Here is an 11,681-nt window from a genome sequence, read left to right on the forward strand (position 1 = left end):
TTTGTGACCAAACCATCAACTGCCGCTCTTTATAAAACAAAACAGTAACCCTATTGTGATTGTTAGACAGACTGATTTCTGAAATACAACTTCGCACAGAGTAAGACTTTCTCATTCATTATTCATACTGTGACATTTAGTTTTGTAAATATTTATTGTTCTTGGCTTTTATACTCTAAAATTAAATAGTACAACAATACAAAAATTGCATATTACAATTTAGGTTGTAGGTTTACACATTTTAGAATGATAATAAGATCAATTTACTCTGGTTAAACATTTTAGATTACCAACATTAAAATACAATCAACCTGACAAAATCCTAATACAAACTGTCACTTTTCGCAGTTTACACCATATAGGAACAATACATTTTTGAAAAAGGAATACTGAAATATAAATTTCAGTAGTAGCGGCATAAAAATGACCAAGTGCTCTGATTAATAGTCATGTCATGTTTTGAGTCTTTAGTCATGGTGGGTATTCATTCAGAGGTTGGTATAAATGGCATAGTGTTAGAATAGCATTGACTATTTCTATCTAAACACAATGCTTGTGGTATGTTTCTCTCTTGTGACAAAATGAGTGCTTGATCATTTTACTTGCCACCACTGTACCATGCTTTCTATAAGATAAACTTAAACACATACACACTCCTGGACTATAAGAATAATAATAATATTGTGCACATAATTATAGTTTTGCATAGTATAGCATTGTTAAACTCTCTGAGGTCATCAGTTTGCAGTACTCTAGCATGCCCTGTATTTTACAGCCTGGACCCTGGATAAAGTCTATAATATCTGAGGTATCTCTATATTAGAGGGGTATTTCTGGTATATTGGGCGTTCAGCCTATTTTGATCTGCTCTCAGTTGGACCAGTGGTATATAGTAGCTACAACAGAATGGGACTAACTAGTGGCTACAGTGTTAAAATTAATTAGTCCACAGCAACCTTGTATGTTCTTCATTTAGGACGTAACAAACAGATTAAAAATTAAACAATAATTGTACAGTAACATTGTTTTTTGCATTAAGGTCCCGGTTCCGGTTTGTTTTTGACCAAGTGGGAATGCCAAATATGCTTTAGGTCTGGATCCCCTTTACAGATGGAATGAACTTTGATGTAGACATTCTAATAAAGATCAAGATTAAAAGTAGGATGGGAAGAAAATATGGACAGCAAAGGTAGAACATCAGATAAATCCTTCGCATTATGTGTGAAGGAATGGTAGCTAAATGGTTATCAGTAAAAAGCTGGGGAATGAATGCATGAACCAACACAGAATCTCTGCTTCCCCTGCAGATTTAAACACACATGACAGAAGTAGACCACCCTAAACCTTGAAAGGTATAGTGCATGGGGTCTTTCAATTGAGGCACTCTTAAGATAACAATTCACAGTGTCTATAGCCTCGCACATTAAGATCACCTTACTTTCAGACCAATCTCTTCTCTTAGTTGACAAGTAAAGTGCAGAGGTGCAAAGAAACCTCACCACTGCTCTCTAAGATGGCAGGGTGGCTACTCCTGAATCAATGAATCCAAACCACACATAAAAACAATTATGTTAACAAACAAAACCAATAATGACCTGATATTAAAAATATTAAATGACATGATGCAGTACAATACAGTGTTGTGCGTGGGGTTGCTATGGGCGGAGGGAGTGGGGTTGTTGGACTGTAGCTTTTAACCTTTGCCCTTTCAAGTTTCAAAATCCTCGAGCCCAATCAGGACGATCTTAGCGGTGTTCTGGAAGAGGGCGGCGCGGTTCTGCTGCTCGCCCTTCTTCACCCAGTGGCCGTAGATGCGGAAGGCACAGCCGTCAATGAGCTTACGCACGCCCCGCAGCGAGTATGGGTCCCTGGCCATGATGTCGCGTGTCACGGGCCTGCTGCGCACGTAGCGGAATCGGATGCGGATGGCGGCCAGCACGGTCAAGATCAGAACCTGGTGGCACAGCGCAATGGAGTCTTACATCAGACATACACCATGCTAATTATACACTGTCTGAGAATACTAAAATATACCAACTATACTAACTGTACAAACAGTGGTCATCTAACACAATACAGTCTTTTAGATTAAGAATAAATCAAAAGTTAAGTCCTCAGCCCTCGACCATAGTTTCTATTTTTGGTATTATCTCAGGTTCAGATGATTCCAGATTCCCAGCCTACTTACGGAAGGTCATTGCCTTTTCTTCTTAATTGCCTAGATGTTTAATTCTATTTAAATGGAAGGAACCAATGGATCAGAGATATGATGCAGAACATAATCCTGGAGAACATCTAAAGCGAAACTCTAGCTGTGCTTCAGAGCATGGTTCCATTGCTTCAGTTCCATCATGCATTATCTTAATTAATCTCTCCCTCGGTCATACAGACACACAAATGATTAATGCTGTGATCGCGCCCCTGACTCTGATTAACGTGTTAATGGGAACTTACCCTAAAAGTTTTCCTAGGGCTAAAGAGCCGCACATCTTTCTGGTACAGGCGAAAGAATGGGTGAGCCAAAGCCTGCTCTGCTGTCAGCCGCTGTATGGGGTCCACAACCAGCAACCTGGAGATCTTGAGGAGGGGGAGGGGGGGTTATGGGTGAAGCAACACACAAACAAGTCAGTACTTTACCACGGATTCATTATGCTGGCTGGTCTGTGTTTATGATTATGAAAACAAAACGATGATGGAAAAATGCAATAAAGTATGCAATAAAGTAATAAACTAGACTGTTTCTGCCTAAATAAAGACTGGCCTGTCAAGCATGCTAGTCTTCTTGTAGCTGCAGTCAAATTTAAAAATAAGTCACATTATGGGCCCCAAATTGAAAGATGAAAAAAGTGCAACGTCTTAAGTCTAACTTAAAGTAAAATACAATAACTAGGCAAAATAAATTTGCTAATTCAAGACCATGGACTAGACCTTAAGCGCAAACACTGACAAAAACTTTTTGACAGACGTGGCACTCTGCCCATCATTTAAATGAGTGCCCTATATATGTTTTGATTCCCTAATTGTTTCCTTTCCTATCTTGCTCTACTGAGGGACTACTGGTTGAAATATCTTTATCAATACTCTGCCAATTTCTGAGAGAAGGAAGTCCTCCTTATGCCAAAGCCTTACCAGATCCTTCACAGTATCAGAGCGGTCATCCCACTCCGGTGATGTGAACTGATAGCGGCCCTCCATGATCATCCGCAGCATCAGCATCTGCTTGCGGTGCCAGAAGGGCGGGGACCCTGCCAGCAACGTAAACAGGATCACACCACAAGCCCAGCTGGGGGAAAACAAAAACAAAACATGGATATTAGATACCTTTGAGGAACTCCGTCCACAAAATTAACAATAACTTTAAGCTAAAGGCAACTGAAATGAGCTACATCGGCAATTTATGTTTGCTAAAACATTTTACATATTATAACTCACAGGTCAACTTCCTTCCCGTATCCAGGGTGGGTCTCATCCATGGAACATTTCAGTATTTCAGGGGCCAGGTAACCAGGGGTCCCACAGAGCTCTGATCAGAACAGTCAAATGTCACTTTAGCTGCTGTTAATATCTACAGTATCCATCAACCGTGGGGCACCACAGTTTAAAATGGCTGCACTTGATGCAAACCTTTATTAGCCAAACTTTCCTTTATGACTATCCAACAGATTGACTGACATACAGAAAAGAAGCAAGACATTTTTGGTACGTAGATTAAAAGAGGTACCGTGTATTATCTCCAAAACTAGACATAATGTACACATTTAATAGTCCATGGGCCAGAGCAGAAGTTGGTATCACCAAAGGTGGCTAAATCTAGCAATGATTTTCGTAATCCTCTACGTCAGAGATATGTTTTGGTATGATAACCTTTTCTAAGTGGTAGCTTAGTTGTATTTTTACTGGCTTTTATACCCATACCCAGTACAATTCACAATACATGCCTATGTGTAGGTATAGATGTATGCAAGTGTGTGGGATGATGCAATATGTCTTAATCTATGTTATATCATATGTAGGTAGCATAGGCTTTTAGAAAATATAATGTTTATATGGATAATTTAGCTTTCCATGAATTACATAGGCTAAAATGTATCAGTCATACACTTTTTCACCTATATAAAATATAGGACTAGATAGAGGCAAAAGACTAAAAGTGGGTGGGTCAAATTCAAACTCTTGCTATATCACATCTAGAGAGTATGGGCTTTTAGAAAATATGTGGGTTAGATAGCTGAATACACTTTACACAGCTATTTTAGACCCATAACTAATAGCTGTCCATTGAAAATCAATGCATTTCAATGTAATGCAAAATACATTACAGAACTAAGGTATAGTGGTATGGAGGAAGTTGGGAGATGTCTCAATGCACATTATATCACATCTAGAATATATAGACTTCTCAGAAAAATATTTTTTTTAGGGTAATTAATCTGTTTTCCTTAATGATACCAGAACTATAATGATCGGACATGCCATGATATTTTAATTCTAAAGAGAATGTATGTGGATCCTGCATAACTATTAGGCCTAAATTCTGTTTTTTCAATTTGTCTGGAACTAGATTTCTTTTCTGAACATTCTACAGTGCAAATATAAACTGCCAACTTTAGAGTGTGTTGGTCAGTGTTGCCAGATTGAGCGGGTGCCCGCCTAATTGGGCTTCTTTTGACTTCGTCGGGCGGGGGAAAATAAGCTTTAGGCGGGCAAACAACATTTTGAGTTGAATGGTTCTCAATGACAAAATCGTTGTTGGGGCGGTTTTTTGCTGAAGAGGGCGGGTTTTTGAGTGCGAATGGGTGGAAATCACTCAACCCAATCTGGCAACCCTGGTGTTGGTGTTTGCTGGGCCACAGGGCCAGTATGTGGATGGAAGCAGTTTAGTTAGGCTACAGAAGAACAATGGCTGTTGTAGTGTCAAAAACAGATTACAAGGTGAGTCCTGTTTATTTTTATTTGTGTTATGATTCAGATGTATGAGAATGAGTAAGGATATGACCAATGACTAGGCTACTTGTGAAAGACTAGATATAATAACCCAACCGGCCCAAGTAAGGTACTAACATCATTATAAAGCAATGATGTCTGCTGTAAACTGTACTGTACACTTCCCCAATTTGTGTGTGAACAAAAGAAAGGACAAAAATTAGGGGCAGCCGTGGCCTACTGGTTAGGTTAGTGCTTCGGACTTGTAACTGGAGGGTTGCCAGTTCGAACCCCGACCAGTAGGCACGGCTGAAGTGCCCTTGAGCAAGGCATCTAACCCCTCACTGCTCCCCGAGCGCCGCTGTTGTTGCAGGGAGCTCACTGCACTGGGATTAGTGTGTGCTTCACTTTACTGTGTGCTGAGTGTGTTTCACTAATTCACAGATTGGGATAAATGCAGAGACCAAATTTCCCTCACGGGATTCCCTCAAGAGTATATATATATACTTACTTAAATAATATACAGAGATGTAGCCTATGTGTGAGAGAGCAGTTTCAGTTGGTAGGCTAGAATACTGATGAGAGTGGCAGAATACTGATGATGCACAGTCAAGCCACAGCTCAAGCCACTGCACTCTCACTGTCTTTCTCTTCCTCACATACACACACACATACTTCACATACACAAACATGTTCTCTCCCTCACATACACACACACTCTCTCTCACACACACACGCACACAAAACACACTTCATATATTCCCTCTGTCTCTCTCACACACACACTGTTGCTGAGTAGGAAAAGGCCTCATTTTAGCACATCATTCCTGATATATCTCTGTTGCTTTCAAATTGTTGTACATCCCAGAATAGAGAAGCATGGCAGAAGGAAGTAGTGGTAGTCAATGGGGGAGTGTTTAATACTGTACATTGTTCAGATGATAAACCTTGTGGCACCTACTGTATGAACATAAAGTCATGGAACACACTACTGAGAGCAGCTGAAATAAGAGCTTATCGCCCCATCCTTGATCTTGCTAAAGGTCTCCCTGAGGGTAGAATGCCATCCATATTGTATCACAGAAAATGCCGTAGCATCTTTACTAGGAAGAAACTGCTTGACAAGATCCTTGCAAAAGACATATCTGCAAAAACCATCCGTCACAGAGGACCTAATAAAATCCGCAAGGGAAGGTCCAACGACTTTAAGAGTTTATGAGGCCAAATGTATACAGGTGCTGGTCATATAATTACAATATCATCAAAAAGTTCAATCATGTCAGTAATTCCATTCAAAAAGTGAAACTTGTATGTTATATTCATTCATTACAGTTTGCTGGCCAATTAAGAACAGGGATACCATGGTCCTTAAACCAGGTACTGGTAGCTTTGGCACTGTGTGCAGGTCCTGTTGGAAAATTAAATCTGCATCTGCATCTCCATAAAGTTGGTCAGCAGCAGGAAGCATGAAGTGCTCTAAAACTTCCTGGTAGACAGCTGCGTTGACCTTGGACCTCAGAAAACACAATGGACCAACACCAGCAGATGACATGGCACCCCAAACCATCACTGACTGGAAACTTTACACTGGACTTCAAGCAACGTGGATTCTGTGCCTCTCCTCTCTTCCTCCAGACTCTGGGACCTTGATTTCCAAAGGAAATGCAAAATTTACTTTCATCAGAGAACATAACTTTGGACCACTCAGCTGCAGTCCAGTCCTTTTTGTCTTTAGCCCAGACGAGACGATTCTGATGCCGCCTCTTGTTCAAGAGTGGCTTGACACAAGGAATGCGACAGCTGAAACCCATGTCTTGTATACGTCTGTGGGTGGTGGTTCTTGAAGCACTGACTCCAGCTGCAGTCCACTCTTTGTGAATCTCCCCCACATTTTTGAATGTGTGTCTATTAATGTGCTTGAACACAGAGCTCTGTGAACAGCCAGCCTCTTTAGCAATGACCTTTTGTGTCTTGCCCTCCTTGTGCAAGGTGTCAATGGTCGTCTTTTGGACAACTGTCAAGTCCCCATGATTGTGTAGCCTACAGAACTAGACGGAGAGACCATTTAAATGCTTTTGCAGGTGTTTTGAGTTAATTAGCTGATTAAAGTGTGGCACCAGGTGTCTTCAATATTGAACCTTTTCACAATATTCTAATTTTCTGAGATACTGAATTTGGGGTTTTCATTAGTTGTCAGTTATAATCATCGAAATTAAAATAAATAAACACTTGAAAAATATCAGTATGTGTGGAATAAATGTATACATTATACAAGTTTCACTTTTTGAATGGAATTACTGAAATAAAATCAACTTTTTCATGATATTCTAGAGTACTATCCATAGCCAGTCGTGACTTAGTAGCAGCAGAAGTCCATTACCATAGATCCTGCTACAGGGCGTACACAAAGGAAGATTCAGACATAGACAAAGATGAAACTAACTTGGCCTGCAAATGTGTACGGACCTGCAAACTTCCTGACTGCTCCTGTCTTTCAAACAAATTAAGTGCACAGAATTGTGTAGGTTACAAACTTGTAGCAATCAGACGGAGGAAGAGGAGGATGAGGAGAACATAAAGTCCTCAGTAAACTTGTCTTCAAACGTTCGAGCACATCAACCTATAAATTCCACTGTAGCCTAAAGTTGAGCCATTTTTGCAGCCAAGACATTATGGTCATTATCATACCAAATAATGTCCCTCAGGCATGGAGGATTACAAAAATCATTGGTAGATTTTGCCACCTCAGATGCTACCGATATGTGATTTTTTTAGGTCCTGGCCCATGGACTATAAGTCTAGTGCCTGTGTTGACGTCCATCTATGCCACTCACCTCTGAGCTGCTCGGAGGGTTGTAGCTGCACTGAGAAGCCAAAGTCGGAGAGTTTGATGTGCCCTTGATCATCCAGGAGGATGTTTTCCGGTTTCAAGTCTCGGTGGATGATATTGAGCGAATGGAGATACTCCACAGCCTCCAGCAGAGCGCGCATCATACTCCTAATACACAACAAGAACTGTCTGAGTGCCGACCAGTGGACTGGACCATACAAAGTTCAGTCAGACTCAAATGATTAGTCTGTGTCCGCAGAAGGATTAACAGTTATTACCCTAAATATCTGAACCTTGAATATCCATACAACCCAAAACTGATCTTACCTGGTTTCTTTCTCACTAAGGGTCACTTTTTCAGTCAGATAGTCAAACAGCTCTCCTCTTCTCATACTGTGAATAGTGTCCACATTAAGTGATGTTATGCACATGTAATGCTCCAAGATTTAACAACCCCCCCCCCCCCACACACACACACACACATTTAATCATCCCCCTTTTCATCATTTCTCTCCCACACCCCATTACTCCCCTCACACACACACACACACACACACACACACACACACACATACACTTGAAGATAAAGTGCATACAACTTCTCTGGAGATGCTCATTATATTATATCATACAACGTTAATATGTGGAATGTGCGTATACAACAGGTTACTTACAGGTCAAATACTAGAAATATGAAGGTCGCTGACTCATAGGAATCAATCAAAGTAACTAAGAAGAGAATACCAGAAGAGAACACCATTAACCGACAGATAGACACAGTGCAAATACGAGGTCACAAGGTTCCTAACACCAGCAGTGCTTACTGATAGAAGGGTGTCCTTTGATTAAGTTAAGAACGTGGATCTCCTTCAGCGTGGAATTTTTCACTTCATCCAGCTGCTGTTCAGTCATCTTCTCAGCAGTGATCTCAATGATTTTCACAGCCAGCTCCTGCCCCGTCTGCTTGCGGATGCACCGGCGCACCACACTGCTGACACCCCTGGGGTTATTGGATAGAGCGCTGTTTTAAACCATAATAGACTGTATAAAATAATTTTAAACCATAATAGACTGTATAAAATAGTTTTAAACCCATACATACTAACCTGCCAATCACTTCCTTGGGATCATACTTCTGGTAAAACTCCTTTGCTCCTGCCCAGTCAGGCAGTTCGTCTCCAATCACGATATCACGAGTCATGATGGTAGTCTAATTTAAAGATGTAAAACACACAATATATTGCTCCACTTATTCGACATAGTCTAACGCGATTGTTATTATCTGGAACATGGCACAAGTTTCAATTTTAGATTGGTTAACGTAGTTAGCTGTGTGGAGAACTGTCACTTTTGACTCGATCACCATGCAGGACTATATTGCAACACACTCAGTCCAAAATGCATATTTGACATTAGTCCCGCGATAGGAAGAACGTGTGATGTTTGCTGAATCAACTGTACTTACTCTGATAGATGATTGCACCTTGAGAGATCTAGCGGCCTTGCGCAAAGCAGCTAACACAAACTAGCTAGGACAGCTAGTTCCGAAAGCAAACATCCATATTTGCAACTAGCTATGCAAGTTATGTGCTCCTAAATTACCGCGTCAAATACCGCAGAACTGACATTGTTTCCATGATTGTGAAGACAGGCATGATTTCAGCCTCTGCAATCCAAGAACAGCTAGACAAGAGGAATAACTGGCTAGGTCACAAGAAGCACGTTAGCTTCTTCAACCACTTTAGTAAACAGGATGACGCAGTAGTTCCTCTTTCGCCTGTTGGGAAGCCTCAACCAAGTTCAATGCATTGCTGCCATCAAGAGGATAGGATGGAATGGAACTCGATTGAATGCTGCAGTCCTGTAAGATCTATTTAGACAGTAAACTACAGCATGCCGATCATCATTGCTTTTGTCTTGGAATAGCATGCCAGATAAGGAACATTATTAATCTTTGTTCACATAGCCTTTACTGTACTGATGAAATTCTCTGTTAACGTTGTCTGAATTTGCCCATCTAAATTGTTCAAACTTCATGTAGGCTATTCTTCATCACATGCAACACAGAATCCCTGTATCAGGGATTACATTGGCCAACATATGGATAACAGGGGTGTGAGGAAAGTACACACAATATGCCTGTTATTGGTGCAAATGTTCCCATCTAAGGATTTTCTTTAACAATATAACACAATTGTATAATTTCTAGCAAATTATTTTGCAGACCCCCTGGCCCAAGGCCCCACTTTGAGAACCACTGTTCAAACAAAACAAAAGCAGATAATTCCTTTCTTGCCACTTAAAGGTGCTCTAAGCGATGTTGTGTAATGTCACTTCTGTTAACATTCAAACAAAGAGAGCTAGCTCGCCCCTCCCTCCCGTTCAACTGAAACTCTCCTGAACGCACATCTTGTCGGTGAATGGCTGGAAAAGTTTGTCATGTTTCATGGTCCAGGCTGTTTTTGTTGCCATTTTTGGAGCTTGGGCTGTCTTACAGAGACTTTATTTACAGTGTATTCAGGGGACAGGAAGCTAGCATATTGTGAGATGTTTGCTGTATGTGGGAAAAAATGTTTTAGCTTAGAAACCGCCTAACATCGCTTACCTCACCTTTAAATTACGTACTCCCTTAAATATAAGTATATATAGTATAGTGAAAGTAGAATAGTCCTTTTTCATGTAGTGACCAGCAAGGGTGTTTTCTGTGAAAGGTGTAAAAATAAAATACGATTGTGACACATTAAGAGCAAACCATTTAATTCATGGTTGAAAATAAAAACATTTTATTAATCAATAAAAGAACAATCCCAGATTGCCAGCAAATTCGTCAAAAGAAAACCAAATAAAAGTAAACTGTACAACTAAATCCAAAGCAAAGGTAAGAGGGCTTTGTGATACACGTTACGCATACAAGAGCGCACACACACACACACACACACACACACACACACACACACACACACACACACACGCATGCACGCAGACACACACACGCATACATACACACACACAAACACAGGTTCAAAGACGAGCTCTCACACGGCAAACATGTAGGGACAACATAAAAATATTTACAGAACATGACAAACAGAAGTTCTCAGAGCGCACCAACATTTAAAAAAAAAAAAAAAAAAAAAAACAGGGCTTTGGAGTATGTAGCTATGCAAGTACAAGTGTCACCTAATTTTGTTCACCTGTTCTCTTTTTCCAAAACAATGCTTCACATCAAACCCACTTCTAAACATCCGAAAAATTTCACTTCCCTCAACCCACCCCCTCCCCTACCCTCCATTCCTTGACAGCTCCAATTTATCTATACAACTATTTTGAGTCAATAATCTTTTTGAGATTTAAAAAAAAAAAATGTTGCTAATATTAATCTTGCATATTTATTTGTAAATGGCATCAGACACACATTAAGGTATGCTGCATGGCTCTGTTGTGGATAGTGAGAGTGCAAGGGCTACAGAGACCAATAAGGTAAAAGTGAGAACCAACAGTTATAGCAGATTAGACATTCATATCAGTGCTATTTAATACATCTTAGTTCCTCAGAACTCCATCTAGAGCGTGGATTATGGAAGAAAACAAACTCTACCAGCCTTCGGGAGAAATCAAATTTGCTGCAGTAACAAGCATCACCCGAACGGTTAGGGGTACATGCGAACCTTCGTCAAGCTGGCGTATTTGACCCCCCCCCCCCCCAAACAAGCACAGGAAACAAAGATTGTAGTGTTTTGGTGAGAGATACGAGCGCTCCCTAAATGCAAGTGTGCTTGTAAAAATAAAGACAATAGGAGACACAAGAGCTCGTTTCACTCAATACCGGTTGAAACAGAAAAGCATCAAGCGACACAGAGCTGTGTTCTGAAAAAAAAAATGATGACTGCATGTAAACTAAAATCTGTCGAGAGAGCTACGTGTATTC

At 40.5% G+C, this 11,681-nt stretch overlaps 1 protein-coding gene across 1 annotated transcript; it reads right to left on the reverse strand.

The window, feature by feature from the left end:
* Positions 1–135: 135 nt before the first annotated feature.
* phkg2 (phosphorylase kinase, gamma 2 (testis)) lies at positions 136–9,588 on the reverse strand. Its single transcript, XM_048233648.1, has 10 exons — positions 9,219–9,588; positions 8,860–8,963; positions 8,578–8,753; positions 8,428–8,482; positions 8,081–8,146; positions 7,758–7,921; positions 3,433–3,523; positions 3,130–3,283; positions 2,455–2,577; positions 136–1,954 (listed from the first exon to the last, which is right to left on the reverse strand). The coding sequence occupies exons 2-10, from the start codon at positions 8,952–8,954 to the stop codon at positions 1,709–1,711; spliced, it is 1,170 nt and encodes a 389-aa protein (XP_048089605.1). The 5' UTR covers positions 8,955–8,963; positions 9,219–9,588; the 3' UTR covers positions 136–1,708.
* Between the last annotated feature and the right edge of the window lie 2,093 nt (positions 9,589–11,681).

The sequence above is a fragment of the Alosa alosa genome, chromosome 22 (genome assembly GCF_017589495.1).
Source record: "Alosa alosa isolate M-15738 ecotype Scorff River chromosome 22, AALO_Geno_1.1, whole genome shotgun sequence".
Taxonomy (NCBI): Eukaryota; Metazoa; Chordata; class Actinopteri; order Clupeiformes; family Clupeidae; genus Alosa; species Alosa alosa.